Source organism: Mastomys coucha, unplaced genomic scaffold (assembly GCF_008632895.1).
Source record: "Mastomys coucha isolate ucsf_1 unplaced genomic scaffold, UCSF_Mcou_1 pScaffold6, whole genome shotgun sequence".
NCBI lineage: Eukaryota > Metazoa > Chordata > Mammalia > Rodentia > Muridae > Mastomys > Mastomys coucha.
The window spans coordinates 8,014,548-8,036,938 of NW_022196912.1; the positions used below are offsets into that span (position 1 = coordinate 8,014,548).

The 22,391-nt window shown below is 42.6% G+C and overlaps 1 protein-coding gene across 1 annotated transcript in view; it reads right to left on the bottom strand.

Annotated features, from left to right (window-relative positions):
• The window catches only part of Camkmt (calmodulin-lysine N-methyltransferase), a 397,552-nt gene that overhangs the window by 64,751 nt on the left and 310,410 nt on the right, over positions 1 to 22,391 (bottom strand). The window contains exons 4-5 of the mRNA XM_031356809.1: positions 2,891 to 2,951; positions 1,038 to 1,092 (exon numbers count right to left, since the gene is read on the bottom strand). Coding sequence (XP_031212669.1) covers positions 1,038 to 1,092; positions 2,891 to 2,951 — 116 coding nt within the window. The remainder of the gene's footprint in view (positions 1 to 1,037; positions 1,093 to 2,890; positions 2,952 to 22,391) is intronic.

The window sequence follows — 22,391 nt, forward strand, 5'->3', positions numbered from 1 at the left end:
GGAGCAGGGCAAACAATGAGCAAACACGCTTGTCTGTGTGGAAGTGAGGACGGCGGTGACAAGCCTTCGGTATCATGCTTCCTCACCTATTTCTCTGTAACAATCTTCAATCTTTTTTCATTTTATGTCTGCATTATTTTAATCATTCAATCAAATCAGTCAATACTTTTATCATTCCATTTGCGGGAGCCTCTATCTTGCTATCATTCTGTTCGGTAATTGCATTGTGACAGCGGATGATGGTATTCTGAGAGGCTTTCATTTGTGGGCTTCTGTTTATCTAGTAGAGCCATCATACAAGGCTGTCACTCTGCCTTTCAGCTTGCTTCTGTCTGGCTGCCTGATGCCCTTCATATAACTTTGCATTGCAGGCAGATGGCTTTGTGAGGGTAATTTTTTTGTGAGCTTTGACATGCTCGCACATTGGGCTGTAACCTCGACACATTGTATAAGAGCGACAGGTTTGTCAAATGCCAATCAGTGTAACAATATGCTTTTATTTGTAGAGACATAAAAACTTGTCTAATGCACTGTGCTGCTACATAATATCTCCTGAATACATGACTCAGAACCCAGAGAATGGGGAACGACGTTCCTGAATGGCCAATCTAATTCAAAAGAATCTAATTACTGAGCGCTCTGGATCATGTTTGTTGGTGTAATAATGCAGGCAAAACATTAGCAGCTATCTCATGGTGCTCCAACTGTGATTCGCCAGGCTATTCCTGTATCTTAGCAAATGGGACTATAATCTGAAAAAAAAAAATGCTTTCCCTATAGCAAAGAAAGACTGTGCAAGGCCTGGAATGTCACAACAAGCGATATTGACTACACTGAGGTAAAATGTTTCTGCTCATCGAGGCAACCATAAAATCAATATGATCCGAAAGTAAGTCAATCTAGAAGGTCTCTCAAGACCCGGCAGCTTGACCGCAGCTGATGCTGTTGACGGTTCTCTGACCCAGCAGTTGGAGGCCCTGGAACATTTTTCCTTTTGTTTTCCCTCTGAATGGGATTGGAATTGAGAAAAGACCTACCATGAGCCCAGCGAAGCATGTCATGCCACCCCCTAGCTCACACACAGCAAGGTCCCTGAAAGAGAGAAAGACATGGTAGAACCCATGCAAATTAGATGGGGATGCTCAGAGCCATATATATGTTACAAGAACAAATTGCCATCTGCAGTCAGAACGACACTGCCAGGGAGTTGGGGAGACACGACTGGCCTACCTCATGGCGTTTTGCGTTTTAAAAATAATTATGAAATAGAAAAGTCACAAAGCAGGCAGATCAGTGGGGGTTCCCTCATTAGTGTTCACTGCAACATTACCACCGCTGAGCTGAAAAATCTGAGAAGGTTCCCTTTTTTCCCTTGTCAATGGCGCTGTCTTTTAGGACTAAACTAGCTAGAGTTGCGAAGGATAACTGTTAGGAAAGGATAACATTGTTAATCCACATTCATGCCTTCAAAAACAGTTACACAAGTAAACCAAGAAGATATGTGAGTGCCTAGGAACTTATATTAGAGTCACACACAAGGCACAAAGAAAAGCAATCCTGAGGGTTTTGTTTTGTTTTGTTTTTGTTTTTGTTTTTGTTTTTTTAAATTCTAAAACAAGCTGAAATATTTTGGAAAGCTGAACCACTCTCATAAAGCACAATTACCCAAGAGCATTTTGTAATTAACACTTAGATCACAATTGACCCCAGCACAACACATTGACTAAACAATGCAAGGGTACAATATGGCTAACCTGGGCAAGCCCAGGCTGGAGTAGGACAAGGTTCAGAGTTAAGGCTCAATGTGGCCTTCTACACCTACTTTCCCCTTTTGTGCCTAAATGTCAGGCCTCCTGTGTGACATTCTCACCCTAGCCCACTGCTTGCTGATTGGAGCTTAGACACAGCAGAGAAGAGCAAAGGCCTGCCTCCAGGGCGGCTGTGCAGCCCGACTCAGGCCTGCCCTCTGCACATGTGACATGTTGAGACTCTTAACACTGTGTAGTCTCCAAGTTTGGGAAGTTTATGGAGAAAAAAGCAAAATTAAAGTGCGTGTGTAGGGGGGAGGTGTCAAATGAAGACATTCATATTAGAAATTATTTTAATATACATTTAGTTATTCAAAGTAACCACAGATTGGCTGGTAAATATCAACCCACAGAGGTTCAAATATTACATGGTATCAACGTATTCTTTTAAGAACATACAGTTTAAACACATCATGATCACTAATGGCTTGTTGTAAAAACATAATTGACTGAAGTATACATAGAATATTCACAAAATAATAACTAAAATGAAAAAAAGTCCAAACCCTTACTTTCTGCTTGCACCAAAGATCTCCAGAATTTTTAAATAAAGACCTTTTCTCCCTAAATCCCATCCATGATTTGATGTATAACCCCTATTAACAGCTAAAAATATTGATTTCTTTAGTACAGTAATTTATATTATACATATTGTCATGGACACAAGAAATCCCTCTAAAGCCAGAGCACCTTCTATCAATAGCTGTAAGGTGTTTATCTAATATGGCGGGGACTTCCGCAGCACAAGTTACAAATGTGTTTACTGTGGGGACCTTTTTTTTTTTTTTTGACCTTCACAATCAGCAAGGATTGATTGTTCCTCCACTTTTGTTTCCCCCAAATCAAAGTGAAATAAAATGCTCTGAGTGGAAATCAAGAGCCTTTGACAGACAGCAAAAACTGGCTGCGTGACGTTAGCCTGAGGACGCCTCCTCAGAAGCAACATGTGTTCATGCGGAACTCTTGTTCTTTTTCTTCCTTCCAACAATTTACAGTCTGGAGAACATAGGATAGGCCATTTCAATAGGCAGATTCAATATCTAAGATGGGCTAAACAGATATCTTTTAACTGCAGCCCTTACCTGAATAGATGACTGTGTTTGAGGCAGTAGTAAGCCAGAACCTCCTCAGACGGCCAGATGCCTGGAAACACAAGACCAGGCACTAGGGTTAGACAGTCTCTTCCTCCACAGTAGCTTCTAAAACGAAGGTTCAGCGCAAGCCACAGCAGCTCCAGCCAAACTTAGCATCACGGTCCCTTCCCTGGGCCAGATCCTGACTTTCCTTGGCTGTTGTTGTTATAATGGCCAACTTTATGACACTTCCCAGTAGAGCAGCCTCTATAAACTATGCCAAACTTCAATCACAACAAAACGAAACAAAATAAAACAAACCATTAAGAACCAACACTACAGATATCAAAACTTAAATGTTGATGGTAGTTGAAATGGAACTTAGTCTTAGTTATACAAAACTAATATAGGTAAACTGAAGGCTTGCTATATGTGCATATGCAAGATCCTTTTAGGCCAAAAAAAAAAAAAAAGAAGGAATTAAAATCACTTTAAGGAGCAGATAAAACTGCCGAGGTCATTCTACCTTTCGATACCTTTCCATACTAATGCTTTAAAATATCCTTAAGTTCTTCATTTCTTTAATTAAAAAAAACCAAACTGCAGTATAAAATTAAGAAACATTAATTTCACCAACTTCGGCAGGCTTGTTTTGCATATTCCAACATTTTTACAATGAGCCTACATCACCTTAGAGATGAGTAGAACAAATAATCTCATAAAAATTATGGTTTTCTCCGAAGATCAGACTCAACCATCGATCCTCAGTAAGCCCCATCCCGTCTCCACCCAGCTTTCCTGTTTGAGCTTAAGGAAGCTAGGTGGCCCTGGGAAAGATAGGTCTCCTCTCAGCTCCCAGCACTCAGCTGACAAGCCTTGCAACTAAGTTAAACACATTGAAAAGACTTGATTTTTTTCTTCCTAGACGGATGGATCTCCTACTTTGAGCAGGAGGAGGTGGCTTCACTAAAGCACCGGCTGCGGGAGAGCCCAGGCTGAACTTACTACGCCAACTTCCCAGCATTTTCCGAAGAAAGGACAACTTGGGAGGAAAAGAGGGGACAAGGAAAACCAACAAGAGGAGTTTAGAAACACAGTTAGAGGGAAAGAAAAGAGGGATGGGCGAGTGCAGCCCTTAAGACCACAGATTGCTTGAAACCAGTCCGTTCCGGCTGGTTGAGAGACTCTGGCTAAGTTACTGACTCGAGCTTTTCATCTGCACACCATAATAACTGCAACGTCAACTTGATGGGATCCCTGTGAGGATCGGATGAGTGAAATACATGCAGTGTGCTTAGCTCTGAACTCATAATAATAAGCACAAAGGAAGAGCCGGTTGTTACTATTGGCCTCTTGTAAAGAGCAGATGAGAGAATGCCTGTGGACCGCAGCAATTACGCCAAGAGTCAGGACTTACAAAGTCATACATAAGGCCTTGTACACCTCCACACATAAAGAACTTCATAAAGACTGAAGTACATAATGAAATTCTCTGAAGGAAGACCCAAGCCACTGTTCTCGCCATGTAGATATAATTACCACAAGAATGAATTTCTTTATGCCCTGAGTACATGGCTGTGAGGTTTTTAAAAAGTAATGATAGGGGAAAGGTATTTAACTAAAACTTAGGCCCCAATGAAGAGCGAATGTGACTTCTAAAGTGCAGAGTCTTTTCAATTCGTTTTATACTTTTTTCCAGAAATTATAGAGTGATTTTTAAACTAAGTTAAATACAAAGATCAAAAGGCTAAATTTCTACCATTAGCAATATAATCACTGTTAATGTTTTATACATCATTCCAAAAAAACCTTTCTAGTCATAAAGGTATCTTCCTCGGTTGGGATCTTGTCATGCACGGATTCAGTAACTTGATTTTGCCCCCATCCAAGAAGGCCAGGAAGAGTCTGTAACATAGAGCCTCTACTCCAACAGTCATGATATTTGTACAGACTACCTAGACACTCTACTGTGCATCCATTAACCCATTAAGTTAGGCTCAAAGTTTGTAATATTATAAGATTATAAATAGCAGCAGGAGCAGAAGGACATACCTTCTCCTAACATTTTTTTCCATACTTAGGGATGGGATGTCTGGTCAAAAATTAAAGACAGGGTCTGGAGAGATGGCTCAGTAGTTAAGAGCACTTGCTGTCCTTGCAGATTACTGGGGTCCAACTCCTAGTACACACATGATGACTTACAACCATCTCTAACTCTAGTTCCATGCATCGCCTTCTTCTGGACTCCAGGAGCATGCATGCTGCACATACATACACATAGATAGAATACTCATACACAGAAAATAAAAACAAACAAATCCTTTAAAAATTAAGTATAGTCCATATTCTGGTAGACAGGTTGAGTGTTCCTAATCTAGAATCCAAAATACTGCAAAACCTGACATTTTCTGAGTGTTCACATGGTTGCAAATGGTCACATGCTCTCAAAACACAGGTGCACTAAAGCACTATATAAAACTGACTTAGGGTGACTTGTATAAAATACATATGAAGCAACTGAATTTCATGTTTACCCTTGGACTCCATTTACAAGAAATTATGTAACCTCAATTTAAAAAGACCCCAAATTTAAAATGCCTCTGGTCTCAGGTTTTTAGGATAAGGGACATTGGATCTATATGTAACTGTCCCATGTGGAATTTGTATGCTCCACTCATCCCCAGAAAGAATGTTTGTTCTGGGCTGGCTCTTACGACTTAAGCCCTAGATCATATGTGACAGTCACAGGGTTGGGGACCGACTATACAGAACTGTCCTCTTACCTCCACACATCGGCAGCTGCACATGCTCCCTATCATATATCCACACAGTAATAAACATTTTTTTAAAGCATATTTGTTTCTTTAACCCTTTCCAAGATGTAGTTTTATGGGTACTTTAAGTGACTAATTTTGTCTGTGGATATTAATTATATTCCCAATGGGTCCCGTTAGAGCATTTTCATACGCATTCATTGCTGTTTATACTGACCCTATTACCCTCACTAATCCCCTTTCTGATGTTGCTGATCCTCTTTCTAGTCCTTCCTCTACTTCCCGTTTATTTTAGCAGTTGATGATACTCACTAGGTTTCTTTTGGTTGCTTACAGGACCCTGGGCAAGGGATCATTCCCACGACCATAGCCTCTCCACTAATGGCTACACCACTGAAGAAGATGTTTCTCTTCCCTCCCACATCATGAAGTCCCTATAGATACTGGGGTGGGGTGAACACCTCCCCATTGGCTACTATTATCTCCTATAGATCCCTGCAGGCCTCTTTGGTCCCTCTTTCCCACACAGCAGGATGCCCACAGGCCCAGTCTTACACAGGTCTCTGGCCAGTAACCTCAGCGGCTGTGAGATCAATGGTACAATGATGATGTCAAGCTCTGAAGACCACACACCTCACAACACACCCTCCTCCATCTCTTACCTTCTTCCCACCCCATCTCCTGCAGTGTCCTGCAGTGATTCTTTAGAGGGAGTGATTTAAATCAAGTATTCATGGCTGAGCATCCAAAGTGGCCAGCATATACTGGCTACTAATGAGCTATGCAGTTACCATGGCCCACTGTAAAAAGGAGCTTTTGCGGCCAAAGCCAATGGCTGCACTAATCTAGGGTATGAACATACTTATATCAAAGTTACTTTGATAGGCATGTTGTGTTCACTTAGCAAAATAATAGCCGTCTTTGTTTCCCTGCTAGGACCTATGATCTGCACAGCTATGAGCTTTTGACCAGGATATGGTGGAGGATGTAGACTCCCTCCTGAGGAGCAGGGCTCAGATCTCCTCCAGAATGGCTGGTTACCCTTGTTACCAGTCTCCTGTTACTGCCCCAGTGGGCACTTGTTGTTCTGTTGGTCAGTAGTGGAGCATGCAGGGTCCACAGCCGTGTAAGACCATCATGACGATTCCTCCCCAAGCAGCCTGAATAGCAGCACCCTATGGTACTACGAGAGCTATTCCATCCTGGTTGATTTCTCTGTGTCCTAAAATTAACGTGTGTGGATGATTATCTTTAGCTATTAGGTCTTATCTGTTCCTGGTGGGCAAGCAACTGCCAGGGCAAATGCCTGTTACTTTATTTTAAATAATGTTAAATTTTAAATAATATTTACTTTTAAACCCCGCTAGGATGGCTCTCATAAAAGAAGTCAGACAATGGTGCTATGCACGAGGTTGCGGTAGGGATGTAAAGCCATGTAGTGTATGTGGATGGAAGGAACGTAAGTAAAGAAAGAAGAGGGGGGCACAGATGGACAGAGAGGACACAGATGGACAGCAGGGGTATGGATAGACAGAAGGGACATGGATGGACAGAGGAGACATGAAAGGACAGAGGGGACATGGATGGACAGAGGCAGTATGGATGGACAGAGGGATCATGGATGGACAGAGGAGACATGAAAGGACAAAGGGGACATGGATGGACAGAGGGGGTATGGATGGACAGAGGGATCATGGATGGACAGAGGAGACATGGATGGGCAGGGAGGACACGGATGGACAGAGGGGACATGGATGGACAGAGGGGACATGGATGGACAGAGGGGACACGGATGGATAGAGGGAACACAGATGGACAGAGGGGGCATGGATGGACGGGGGGAACACAGATGGACAGAGGGGACACAGATGGAAAGAATGGACCTTCAAAGAAGAGCCTCAGGAAATAAAGTTCTGAAGAGAGGGAGGTTTTGATGTTCTGGGAGTAGGGCTCCACCATGAAGAGAAAGGCAGAGAGTAAGAGGAGACAAGACTAGAGAGGAGGTCAGGGACCAGATCACAGAGGCTCCAAAAGCAACACTAACATTTTAAATCCTTCTTAAAATCCATGGTTTAAGCAACAGACTGTTGGATCTGTCTTACATTTTACAAGTTAATCCTGGACAGCCTAAAGAAACCTGGTTGACCAGAAGCACAGGGAGGCAGGAAAAACTGGGTAAGGACCTCCTCCTGTCCCTTGCCACTGCCTTTGGGGCCTTAACACTCCCTATATCTAATGACCTAGTGGGTCTTGTCAGCCTGCTTCCCAAAGACATCTCAAATCATCACCACTAACCATCATCCAGGAACTAACTGACAGGGGCTCAGGAGTGTTGAGGGTTTCCTTCGTGAACAAGATGGTGGACAATGGACAGATGCATATGCGGATTTCTTCCCATTTTCCATGAGCTGAGGTGGTTGATATAATGATGTATTAAACACAAGCCCAGGAAAGCCTGGACTGACACATCACCACACAGAGATATACTGGGACTTATGTAATGTCACCTTTCTGAGTTTCAGAATCTTCATCTGCAAAATGATAGGTTTCAGTCGGATTCTATCCAGGGGGCCTTCACCCCATAAAGACTACAATAGAAAAAGAGGCCTCACCTTCTGGACTTAGATGGAGTTCATCTTGAGTCCCTGCTCTTATGGATCTGTGACCTTGGCGAGGTGCTTAACCTTTTAAAGCCTCTTCATTCATTCATGGAACACACAGTTATTAACAGCCATTTCTGCCTTAGAAGCCAGAATAGTGTAGTAATTAAAGCACACCCTTTCCCTAAATAGCTTTAATAGAGGCAGGAGACAATAAAGAGAATTTCAGGTACTGAGCAGTGCTGTAAGAAAAGGGAAACAGCAATAAAACAAAACAACTCTGGGTGGGGGTGGGGCTTCCTTAGCCAGCCAATTGGGCAATGCCTCGAGCCTCTTATCTGATAAGCACAGGCAAGGAGTATTGCTTATGGATGCTGTGAGGACTAAATGCATATGCATATAAGGCACCTAGAATAAGGTTGGGCACACACCAAATTCCTTAGAGATGGTAGAAGCCACTGTTGCTGGGGCCATCGCTGTTACTACTTTGAAATGTTTCTATACAGTCTTGAGGGCATTTATATGATATTTTCACGGAGAGTCTCTTGTTTTTAAATAATAACCCATGAAATCAAGTCAGAACTGCATTTGGAAAAATGTGCCCTGGTTCTGGACTTTGAAACTCAGTCTGCAACAGGAATTCCAAATGTGTATATTTACACACACACACACACACACACACACACACACACACACGCATGTGTTTTACGTACAATGTGTGTATATATGTATATTATGTACCCATGTGTATTTATATATGTATATTATGTCTCTCTCTCTCTGTACACTCTGTACCATAAAGGGTTAAGTAGAAGGCATCCTATGTTTATGAATCTGGGTTACATCTGGGTGGGAGGAAATGTCTGTGTAGCCCAGAACAGCAGGCAGATGAAAGTTTATGAAATGCTAATACTCTTGAGAACTATCATGCAGAGAAAACACCAAGTCAGAGAAATACTCCATCATGGAGTTGGAATGTGGCCCCAGGTGACTCCTGACATACAGGATCTGCTACCTTCCAAGGGGCAACAGGCCAAGGGCACTAGACTGAAACTTTGCTGCTGTTGGGAGAGCCAACGTAACTATATAAAAGAGTCAATAATGAGCACATGGAAAGAGGAGCTGTCCAGAGGATTTCAACACTAAAGGCTTCTCAGACTGCGAGATAGGTTTGCAGGTAGGGCTCGAGTTTAAGAAGCAGTAAGACTTGAACTGTGTGCATCTTGACTGAACTCTCACTGAGGTGTGGACTATGAGGAAAAGAAGGAACTTGGGCCAAAGACAACGAAGGGAAGACATTCTTCCCACAACATCCCCAGGGGCTCTGGCCTTTGGGTCTGATGGTCAGTTTGGTGGACAGATGCCAGAAAAGGAACTGTGGTGAGACTCACTGCTGAGTGATAGGGACACATGGCAGCCATGGCTGCAGCTGCTCATCTGTTAAGGACGTGAACTTGAAAAATATCCCTGACATGTTAGCTTTGTGGCCTCAGCAGGTTACTTACACCTCATTGCCTTGATTCCTTATCTGAATAGGAGAATATTGTCCACACTGTATACAGACTGAGGATTAAATGTGTATAGTGAGAACTCCGTAAGCATTCAACCTGCGCTGGCCATTACTGTTACTCAGTAAGCACTCAACCTGTGCTGGTCATTACTGTTACTCAGTAAGCACTCAATTCTGAGCTAGCCATTACTGTTACTCAGTAAGCATTCAACCTGTGCTGGTCATTACTGTTACTCAGTAAGCACCCAACCTGTGCTGGTCATTACTGTTACTCAGTAAGCACTCAATTCTGAGCTGGCAAATACTGTTACTCAGTAAGCACTCAATTCTGAGCTAGCCATTACTGTTACTCAGTAAGCACTCAATTCTGTGCTGGCCATTACTGTTACTCAGTAAGCACTCAATCTGCGCTGGCCATTACTGCTACTACCATGAGCTATTCATTGAGCATTTCCTGCCTGCCAAATGGTGGACTGTGCACTTTGTATGGATTATCTTGCTTATTCCTAAGGCATGTACTATCATTATGATAGAAAAGAGCACAGCGAAGTGTGTAAATGGAGAATGAGCTCATGTGATCTGGCTGAGATTTGAGACCATACTCTTCCATGATGGAAGACTGCCCTCTGTGCTACTCCTTTGAACAGTGGCTGGTCCTGGAATGAGAGATCACACATTTCTCAGGGCTGTCAATGACTAGTTTTAGGACTCTAGACAAATCATATTTGGGTTCTAACTTCAAGAATAAAATGGAAGAGTTGAACGGACTAAGTCTGTGCCCCAGGATGTAGGTATTATATTTGTGCACATTCCCACATAAAAGCTTCAAAGACTATCAGTGGGCCCAGCCTGTGACATCTTACAGAAATAAGATTGGTTACAATATCTTATTTGTACCAGCATTCAAATATAAACCTCTACTGGGAAATCTTTTAGATGGATTTAAATGGTCCTGTAAGTTAAATCTTTAATACGTGTCAGTTTTAATTGAGTTAGAAGTGCTTTAGTTAATTAAATTTCCCAGCTTCAGAGAACAGCCACATATAGTATTTGGGAAAGTTTTTTCTTCGTTAATTTTTAAATTGACAAATGATGACAGTGTATCTTTATGGGCTACAAAGGTGGTATTTGATCTAGAGAGTGGAACACGTTAAAACAGAACCCCTCTTGAAGTGAAACTTTCTTTCTCCCGAACTGAGCAAAGCCCTCTGATGGATGTTTTTATCACAGAGGGTTTCCTCCTTGGTGGAGTGGAAAGAATCTCCTTTGGTCAGAAAAGATAAGCAGAGGGGAGACTGCCCTCCAATGAGAGCTGCCTACCTCCCTGTCCTCCCCTCCCAGGAGAATAGTTCCAGTTCACCTGGCTAGAGGGTATCAAAAGAATCCTTTCTAGGAAGAAATGGGCCCTAGAAAAGGAGATGAAAGAGCTCCTAGCAGGAGGGAAGATGGAAGGCAGGCTGGGCTTCCCCAGGAGCACCACATCCTCTCTGCAGTGAGGAGAGGAGAGAGAGGGCTTCTACTGCCAACTTCCCCAAAGCCCTGATGGACCAAGGGAGCTGGGGACACAAGGAACAGGACCTCTCCTTTAAGTTAGAGTCATCTTATTTCCCTTGAAAAGACATAAAAGAAACAAATGAAGCAGAAAGAACAGCAAGTGCTGGTCATAATTGTTGTTGCTTATTTTGGCTTCCGAGCCACTTTGCCAACATGGACATACCGTGGAAAATCCAAAACATGAAGGAAGGAGTGGGCTTCCTTACTGCACTCACCAATGAGCTACCCTGGCTCCTAAAGCAGATTCCTATCCTGGAGTCTAGCTTTATTTCCTTACAGGCAACACTGTGACTCCATTCCAAATGCAGGAGAAGCTACATGTTCCAGAGAGCCTGCTCTACACACTTATGCAAGCCTTCTAGGAGAGACAACCATACTAGGAGGTACACGCTGCTCATGAAAAGGTCATGAACACCCATTAACCAGTCCTGGGGTCAGGCCTTGCAGTGCAACACAACCTTCTTTAAGCATGTTATGTGGAAGGCGAACATCTTAGTATATCAACACTGTCTTGCTCCAAGCCCACCCCTCCCACCCCCAATGGCCTTGGGAAAAGATGGTTTCTTGGTAGAGAATTGGGAAGAAAGATGAGTGACTCTCCACTCTCTTGCTTTGACATAGGGTCTCATGTAGCCCAGGCTGACTTGAACAAGTGTGGCTGAAGTTGATCTTGAATTTCTGAATCTCCAACTTCCACAGATCTGTTTATATGATGCTGGAGACCAGACCAAGTCTTCATGTATGCTGAGCAACTGAGCAAGGACTCTTGTCAACTGAGCCCATGTCTCCTCTTCCCACAGAAGAAATTGGAGTTAGCAACTTTGAAAAACCTGAAACACCACTTGGCAAATTGATCTGATAAATAAGGTCACATTTTACTGATGTTCACAGCCCCACTTTAAACAAAGCCTTCTTTGCTTATTTCATTTTAAAGTGCATCTGTGATGTTCATATTGAAAAAGGAGGGAGGGAGGGGAAGGGAGAGGGATGAGAAAGAGAAGGGGAGAGGGAAAGGGATGAGAAAAAGAGGGGGAGAGGGAAAGGGATGAGAAAGAGATGAAGGAGAGGGAGAGAGAGGGAGAGGGAGAAGGATGAGAAAGAGAGGGGGAGAGGGGGAGGGAGAGGGATGAGGAAGAGGAGGGGAGAAGGAAAGGGAAAGGGAGAGAGGAGTAAGCAGTATATGGGAGAGCTAGCTGAGCATCCCAGCTGTGGAAGCAGCCAGGGCTCTGTACTTCCTGCCTCTTCACTTATCATTATTCATTGATATGAAGGAAACATGATGATGATCTTCTTCCCAGAAATATCTGCTGCTGGACAAACTTGGGTTTCTCACCACAAACTAATGTGGCAATGTAGTGCTAAGCACGTCCCGGCTGCAAGCACAGCAGTCTCGCTCAGCCAGGGACTTCCACAAATGTCTCCAACCAACTTGCACGATTGTCTTTAACACTTTTTTTTTTTTTTATGAGAAATGAATTTGATTTCATCTTCTTTCCCCAGTTTTCAAATAGTCATTAAAAATTAAACAACACCAGGAAGAGCGCTTTGTGATTATAGCCTCCCTTCTCCTGCAACAAACTAGATCTATAAATTTACGTACCATTGTAGATGTAAATTACAAAATTTATATTCAACTATATTAAAACATCTATTCCAAAAATGATTACCAGTTGTGAAAAGCAGACAGGCTTATCGCTTGCTGTCAGTTGTTCATGTCTAGTTAAGCAATAATGTGCTAAAACTGCTCTTTTGTTTTGTGTAAGAATTTTGGCAATAGAAGAAATGAACACTCGGCTAATAAAAACTCAGGCTGCCTTTTTGCTTTGATGGAGGAAGCAGCTGCCTGTTTTCATTTGCTGCAGAGCAGCAAAACCCATCAATATAATAAGCAGCTTAGATGCATCCATCCACAGCGCCTGTAAGGATATAGGGCTATTCGCTCAAAACCAATCCCTGGTTTAATTTTAACAAAGATGTGTCTGACATATTTGAAAATGCATTATAATAGGTTTTGAAACATGAAAAATTTCTCTTCCTTTTAAATACTTTTCACAGATTTGAGAGGTGAATGTGTAGTTGAATGATAGCAATGATAAGAAATGGACCGAACTGTCAGGACATCCTGAGACAAGGGGCATGAAAACAGCAGACTGAGGGGCGGGTATCGGTTCTTGTGAAAGTGGAAGTAATTCATTTGAGTGTGAGTTTACTCATTGATTCAACCAGATGAACATGCACTCCATACACACACACACACACACACACCCCACATACAATCAGCATTGGGCTAGATAGGTACTGAGCCCACAGCTCCTTCTGAGGACTCTTCAGGAGAAAACATCAACACAAAAACCTGAGTGGATCAAGGTTGCAAGCCCAGTGCTGCAGATGCATATTGTAACATTCGCCTTTCATTTGAGAGAATTCAAATGGGCATGCAACACAGTAGAAGCTATTTAACATAAAAATTAAAAATCGGATGCTGTCTCCTCTATTATACAGTCACACACTTCATTAGACATCCCTTTAAGAAACGATGAATCTGATTGAAAAAAATTGAATTATGTTGAAACACATGTCAAACTGTTTACTAGGCTAGCCAGGAATTACCACACTTTGGAGAGAAAGTTTTAGGATTTTAACTTTTGTTTGGACAGCCTCTAATTTTACAGTAACCATTAGATACTCTTACGGAGCATGAACACACCATGTAGCAAGTCTAACACAAAATACAAACTTGGAAGCAACTGGCACTGTAAGACAGTGAGCCTTGGTTAGATGAGATGATTTTATTTTAGGGTTGAGGGCATTCCAAGAACTCTGATGATTCTCAAGCCTCCCTTTTTCTGATTGGGATGCTGGCTGAGTGAGGTGTCTGATGGTTAGCCAGGGCTTGTTAGCCAGCAGCTGCTCAGAGATCAACTTAAACAAGCACACATCTGCATACATGTTAAGAAAATCTTCCGGTAAGTGGGGAGCAGAAAGCTTTCTGAGTCACGTGTCAGTTGTAAAACACATTCACATGCTGGTTCTTTTCTGTGTGTGTGTGTGTGTGTGTGTGTGTGTGTATGTGTGTGTATGAGTATGTGTGTGTATGAGTGCGTATATGAGTGTGTGTATGAGTGTGTGTGAATGTGTATGAGTGTGTGGAGTGTGTATGAGTGTGTGAATGTGTATGAGTCTGTGTGAATATGTATGAGTGTGTGTGTGCATGTGTGTGTGTTGTATTATTGTTGTTGCTGCTGTTTTAAATACGTTTTAGCTTTACTGAAACACTGTAGGATGATATGGAGTATCTCAGTTTTCCCCTAGTTTCTACTGCTGACCACATCTTATTTTTCAAGTCCCCAGAACTGTGTAGACTCAAGTGCTTGTTTTGAAGACAAAGGCTTATGATCCTGTTTATTCTACCCAGAGGTGAAGGGCAGTCTTAGCATCTCTACCTGCACTTCCCTTAGTTGCTCTTAACTAAAAAAGTTAAAGAAGGACCCAAAATGCATATATCTCAGGGTTTGGGGGGACAAATGACCTCATAAAGAAAATGTGGAGCCAACAAAACCTTAGTTTCCTATTCCACTGTTAAATAGGTACAAATATTACTTAAGTCATCATACACATAGAAATTTGGATTGCTGTATTCAATTAATACTTTTGTATCACAGTGTGATATGGGCCCTATTACCAATCTTGTGGTAGCATGAGTTAAGATCCACAAAGAAGTCAGGGGTCAGCATTTTCCACCCTTCTGGAGTGTTTAGAAAGCACTCACCCCGAACCCTCTGTTCTCTGCTCTGCCTTCCTTCCCTCTCTGCCCACCGCTCAGTGGCTGGGCACACTGCTTCAGAATCCTGCTGAGATTCACAGGCTAGCTACCACTAAATGTGACTCCTCCAATAGCAAGAAGATGACTATGGAGAGATTCTCATTGGTGCCTGATGTCTGGGTGCACATGTCCTCTCCATACCTGAAATATAGACAAGGGCCAGGCAGAAGGCGGTACAGCCCCAGGGCCAACGGGACTCAGCCTTCTCCCTGCCCTTGGTCCTTCCCAGCTCTCTCTTCCTGCCATCTTCTCTTTCACTGTAACCTCCCATTCCAGTTATAACATAAGCTTTCCTCTCCAAAGGCAAGAACTGATCATATTTTTGGTGAAGAAATGTTGTGGATACCACAGTCGATGTTTTACAAAGTAACTTTTGATCTATATCTCTGGTCTGCATTGCCTTTGGACATAAACTTCCTGTAGGGAGAGAGCTCAGTGCATCTTTCTTGGAGCCATATTACACAATCTATACAGCTATGTTGTATTTATGTAGAATAATAGCAAACAGTTCTAAACCCTGTAACTCATAACAATGAAACTGAATTACTCTCCTGCTGCAAGACCAATTTGCTGAGTTCCTTATGTTGTATTTACTTGGGCCCTGATGCTACCTGTCACAGCCACAGGTCAGCTTCTACACAGATGTGTCACTGCACTCAATGCACGTTCACTGGCCTTTTAACCTAGACACACACGCATTAGACCTGGAAGGAGAATTATCACAAGAAGACAGGATATAGGCTCTGGGGAGCAAGGCTGCCCTGAGCCAGAAAGGTGCATGCTTCCACATGTTTTCAGGCCAGCAACAGACTCCGCATTCAATAGGCCATCTTTCTCTAAGTCAATTCTATTTCTTCATTCCATAGGACCTATGTCACGGGCTCTCATATCCATTGTTATCTATAAAGCAGGCAGGATTCTAATCACAGGAGTCTGGAAGGGGTCTGAGAGTGAGTCTTTTAAGTGACATGAGAAAGAATATGTCTGTCTGGCCATTTTTTTCTTGTCAACTTCTCTCTACTATGACAAATTTGTAACCTTAGCCTGTACATATTTCTTTAGGAATCGGAACTCTTGAGAAGTGCCTTCAAAATACACCATTTAAACCAAACACTTGTTCTGAACTGATACCACAATTACCTTTCTGTTGGGAAAGATACAAAATTTCTAGAGTTTTTTATATTGCCACCAGCCTTTCACACCAGGACACAGGAGTGTTTGCAAGTTGAGGTCAGAGTGCCTGGGCTGAGTTGTTGAGCGTGGAGAAGTCATCAGGGTCCCCATGGGCTCACACCAGACTTCTCAGGACACGAAACAGATTTTCTTCTCTCTCCAGCCGCAGAGTTCACATTATCGTGAACTCCATCATTCCCGTACCCCATAACCAATGATTGAAACAATGGCAGCTTTAAGCTGAGAGGGTTGCATTTCAGCTAGAATGTGTTTCTCATCGGCTTTTGCTGCCCAATAGCATGGAGGTGATTTTTGCTGAGCAAATTCCATAGCACTAATCTAAATTTTCAGCACTATTGACAAGAAAAACTACCCTGTTGAAGAATATGGGCTACTGTTTGCATCTCATGAGAATAATCACTCACTGATTTTCATGGGCACTGCAGAGAAATCCCCAATTATGAAGAAAAGCCTTGAAAAATGAAGGGTCTTGCTCAGCACACGGAGCAGATCATTAATGTTGAGTTGGAGCTGAAACCTCAATACCCAATAGTTCACCTTAGTTTTCTTTCCAGACTAAGTGATATAAACAAGCATAGAAGGAAGAATTATGTTATGATTTGAGTTTGCATCTTGTAAAGACATTTTTTTTTAACCTTGGAGGTGAAAATTAGAGTTTAAAGAAAAGGCTGCGGCTCATGAATTCCTCTTCCCAATTTCTACACAGTCACAGATAGTTAGCAATTTGCTGAAGTGATTTTTGGCTCCTGTTTCTATTTCCATGCCTGGACGCATGGCTGGAGGAAGTGGCTATAGATAAACTCTACTGCAGCTCACGCAATACCAGGATCTCTGAATTGAGGCCAGGAAACAACATACAATCTTCAGAAATAGAGACACTCCCTGTCGCACGCATCCCGACTCTGGAATTACAATGATTGTGTGCCTTGCTTTCTGTAATTGAGCCTCTTGTTTGTTTTCAGGAAATATATCTTCTGCATGGTCATTAGTCTTATTCAAATATCTACATGTCATTTGTCTTGTAATTAAGAGTTCCTACCTAGCAGCTCCCAACAATTCTTTTGATTACCAGCATTCCAAACGTAATAAAAGAATAATTCTCTTTTACAATGTTGTGTCTAAGGAGGAAGAATCATGTAATATATACAATTTTCACCCACACCATGGTGTTGAGCAATGTAATTTTCTGTGTATTCTCTTCTAAGAATATTTTCAACATTTCTGGATTGTCTCTGCTCTCAGGAACAGGATTGAAATCTCCACTTTGGTATTTATCTGGGACTGTGATAGCTCAGTCGTCTGCCACCAAATGCCAAGATAGGGGAATCTCATCATCCAGAGACCAGCTGCATGATGGGCAGTTAATAGATATATCAAACCTTGGGATATATGCTAAGCTGAAGAGATGATTGGCTGGTGATACACTGATTGATTAGCATGGGGAGAATGGGTTTCTTCTTGACAACCTAAGATTATGCTTCAGCTAAGCTCAAATTGCTTACACCTCTTCTATTGGGTTTAAAATTACAGTCCTGTCATCTAAAATCTCTCTTCAATGAATTTTTTTGCCATATATAAAAATTAAAGGGAAAAAGAGGGTAGGTGCAATGGATAAGAGTAAATGGAGTACCCCCATTGCATGCTGCTGCTGTTGGTTCCACTGCAAAACGTCGATATGTAAATCCCCCTGAGAAATGTTACACATTCTATAAACACTGCTGTACATTATACAAGAATGCCAGAGGAAAAGTTCCATATGTTTAAGTCAGTGAACACTGTATTTTCAAATATATTATGGTTCTATCTCACTTAGGGGAAACTGAGAATTCAGAGACACCCTCCATTAATCAGCGTGATTGTCTAAGGCACACAGATAGCCCCATCTCTGGACAGTAGTGTTTTTTTTGTTTTTGTTTTTGTACTAACCGGCATGGTTTTCAGGGGCAGGGCAAGAAAGGGCAAACTTATAGACTGTGGATTAGCTTTGCACTTGCTGCAACTCCACATGAGGAGTGATTCCTTTAACAGCAGTAACCACGAATGCTAAAGACAGTCCCATGTACACACTGAAGTATTGCAATGCTTTGCCGGTTTCTCATGCATGTGGGAATCACATATGCTTTAAAACACAGGAGAATTATATGAACAGAAGGAAGCTAACATTGTTCTTTCTGCCATATATACACGTGCGCGCGTGCACGCGCGTGCATACACACACAATCAAGACTTCACACAAAAGGGTGACATGTACAGCTTCACAAACATCTGGCATCTTAGTTTCCAATAAGCTTCATTTCTGATGTTCCATTTAAAGATTGCAACTGATTGTATTCTGAATTATCTGACTGGCTAGAAAAAGGATCTTGCTCTTGCTCCTTCCTTCCCATTCCCCTTAACATCCCCCTGCCCCCCAAAAAGAGAAGCTGGTGATCTTTAATTCAGCACATTGAAGATCACCCCTCCCCTGACTGGGATTTGGTTGCCGACTCACCCTGGATAAGTGGTTCATTGGGAATGTTAAAATCTGCAGTAATAGACAGGCCTGGGCTTCTCAGATTTACCCCCTCTCCTATCAGCCATCAGCGGTAGGGGATCAGCTGCGACAAAAATCCCCAGCTGAACCACCCACATACAACTCAGTGAGCAGACTTAAAACAAGGCCATTTATTGGCGACTGTTATGCAAACAAAGCGTCCAAGTCATAGAAACAGATGTCAACTGAAGCATATGCTTACTGTAAACTGGAATTTGATTCTCTTTATAAAAATAGACATAAATGGGCCTTCGGAAAGTAGCCTGCCTCGTGTTGTCTACCACTGCCTAACTTGATTCAGCCTAAAGCTTTTAAAGAGATGAATAGACCCATATGCAAGGGCAAAAGAATGAAAGTTAAAAAAAATTAAATTGGAAATAAATGATAACATGTTGGAGCAGTTCCCAGAAGCAATCTTACGGATTTTTCTCTAAAAACACAAGACAGGAAGTTAAAAGCTTACTTCAGGTCACCCGTGGCATGTCGAGTTATCATTTCCTACCACTTAGGGTGGAAAGAAATGGTACATTCCCGCAGTAAGTTTAGGAGCTTTTCCCTCCTCTGCCTGCCTCGCACTCTCCCTTGCCTCTTCTCACATCTTGATGTCTTTTAAATGTCACTTATTTTACATGAGGCAGTTGGTAGGGACAGGAGTCAACAGCAATCAGAACCATTATCCCCTGCAGCGAGTCCTGGTCTTAATGCATTGTGACACCTTTGCTGGCTGGCCACCGGTTTACCTTCCTGCTTCTTAGGGAATGAAGTGGCATCGCGCGAAAATGGCTGTGATGGAAACAGCGTGCGCATAACTGGTATTAAATTTACCTCTCAGCCTAAGTGAATTTTCCTCACATGTGACTAATCAAAACGAAAGCTCATGGACCCAGGCTGAGCTGGCCAGCACTTCCCCACCCCTGGGACCAAGGCTATTTTGTTTTATCTCTTTGTACAAGCTGGCAGAAGTTTAAAGTGAAGGGGATAATCCAGGGATGGTGTCTTCATGAAATAACATCCTTACATGAAGAGGCTTTTAACTGTCTGTCGCTGTCCTCTTAAAAAAAAAAAGGAAAAAAAAAAGGAGAAGAAGAAAGAAAAAGAGTGTGACAATCTCATTTTGCTGAGCACCCTCCCATGAAAAGGGAGGGTAATAACCATGGCTGCCATGCCTAGTCATGACCTTACACAATCCATTATCCACGAAACACTTAAAAGTCAGGTTTGCATACACGGGGGTAGGAGGGTGAAGCAGCTATCACAATTATTTTCACTTTAGGGAATTTGCCTTCCATTGGAAGCCAGTCACTTGATATCCCAACACATCCAGCCAGTGTCACAGTGCATGCAAAAGGACACGTGATTGATTAAAGGATGCCTGGTACAGATAGGATGGCACCCTACGATTTAAGGACACCAGCCAGGGCTAACGTCAACAGTGCGACGGTTGATGTGTGAACTTTCTCCAACTTGAACCTGAGAAAAAGAACAATCGAAAACTGAGTCCTTCAAATTTTTAGAAGGGCTTGACATTTCTTCAAAAGTGTGTTTTACTAACCACTTAGCAGAGATCGGTAGGTGCTAGAGGAAGGGCAGACAGAGCAATTATCGTCCTGCACAGTCAGCCTGATGCTCATTCACAGACAGGAGTGGCTTGTATTCTGCCTCGCACCAACTGTGTGTGTTGCTGATAATAGAGCACAGGTATTGCTAAATTGGTACTGAACTAGCAGCCTTCGTTTACTTCCAGCAACTTATTTGTGGAAGGCAATGAAGGCTGGAATATTTTCTCATGACTACAAGAATAGCCGACTCATTGTTAACATTAAAATTAGTTTTCTGACATGGTACATGCCATGCATTTACTTTTCCTTAAATAGGAACTTCCGTGCCTGAAGTAGACCGCTGTTGGCATTTCTTTTCCCTTGAGGATAATGCATTCTTTCACTAATAAACCATCTAGCAGTGGCTGGGAATCAAAGTGGTCATCACTTCATGGCTCTTCATTCAGAATTTCAAAGACTGCTGCCCTTAGTTTGGGCAGTGCGTTATCCTTGAATTATTATATTATTATTGCTCTGACTCACATACTAGGAGTGACACCCAAGGCAGAGGTGGCTGAGAATGTGGCAGTGGTCAAATGGTCACTGTCTTGTGATGAATGCCAAAACCTTAAGCCACAGTTATTAGACTTAACCTTCCTATGTCCAGTTGTTGGGGCGGGGGCAAAGAGAATAGCCAAGAAGAGGGTTATAATATACTTTTTAAAGGAAGATTTATTTTTTAAAAACTAGGTTTGTGTGTTTGTGCCTACAAGAGTGTAAGTGTACTAGCCGTGTTCAGGTACCCACAGGGGCATGAGCGTATCTGATCCCTTGTAACTGGAGTTACAGGTGACTGGAGGTACCTGATGTGGCTTCCGGGAACCAAACCCTGGTCCTCTGCCAGCACAGTACACACTCTTAGCTGTTAAGCCATCTCTTCAGCCCCAGACACAACATTCTTCATGAGTTTATCTAACCACGTTCCTCTGAATCCATGGGTTCAACTTTCGGAGTATGTTCTTCATCTTTAGTCCCTAGCCCCTTCTCCAATAAGTCAGCTTATAGGAAACTGGGATGGTCATTCAAACTGGCTTAGGGCATCAGAATCCCACAAAAGTGGAAGGGGGTTCTGTTAAGGTTCTGGCACCACACCAACTCACTCGCAAGCCTGTGTGTGTATTTCTGGGGACTCTACTAAACAGAGAGTACAGGACCAAAATCATGAAGCTGAAGGAGACGGTGATGAGGTAAGTGTTGTTGTTGAGGTGCAGACAGCTACGTATATGGGAAGAAAAGTGAGCAGGAGTCACCATTTTCAAAACCTTGTGCAAAACTTCCAGAGGCTATCACTTTCCAGATCAGTGAAGGAGAGACTAAGAGGAGATGGGAAGGTAGGCTAGCAGAAGAGAATACCCAGAAGACATTGTGAATGTAGTCTTAGCCAGAGAGAAAAGCAAAACAGGCACAAAATACCAGCTAAGTTAGCCATCGAGTGGTATCTCATGCTTTTGCCAAGTGAGCCCTGCTGTGGAAAGCAAAGTCACACCAAAGCACTGGGTCTTCACATGACTACACAGCTCAAGAATGAGTCAAGAGTAACGAATCCAACTCAAGCGTTTGAACAGATTGGCCACTCTGTAGCCATGCCTGAATTACCTGGAAATTGGAGTGTAGTGACAAGAGTGGTCTTGCTGGCCATTGCTGAGAAAGCAGCCACGTGATCCCAGGCAGGCTCTGCAGCAAGCTCAGAGAGAACCCAGTAATGCTGAGGGCATCACGTGCATGGCTGAGCCTGGATGTCTAATAGGACAAATGTCACAGGTGAGAAAACATGGCAGAGCATCGTCACAAGGCAATGTGAGCTCCATATCGGTTGTTATGGAGGTCCTTCTCCAAGTCACTTAAAGACCATTTGGGATTTGTGGCTATTAATGAGTTTTCTGAGTCCCAGAAAACCAACTGGGTAAAAAACAGAGCTAGCTTA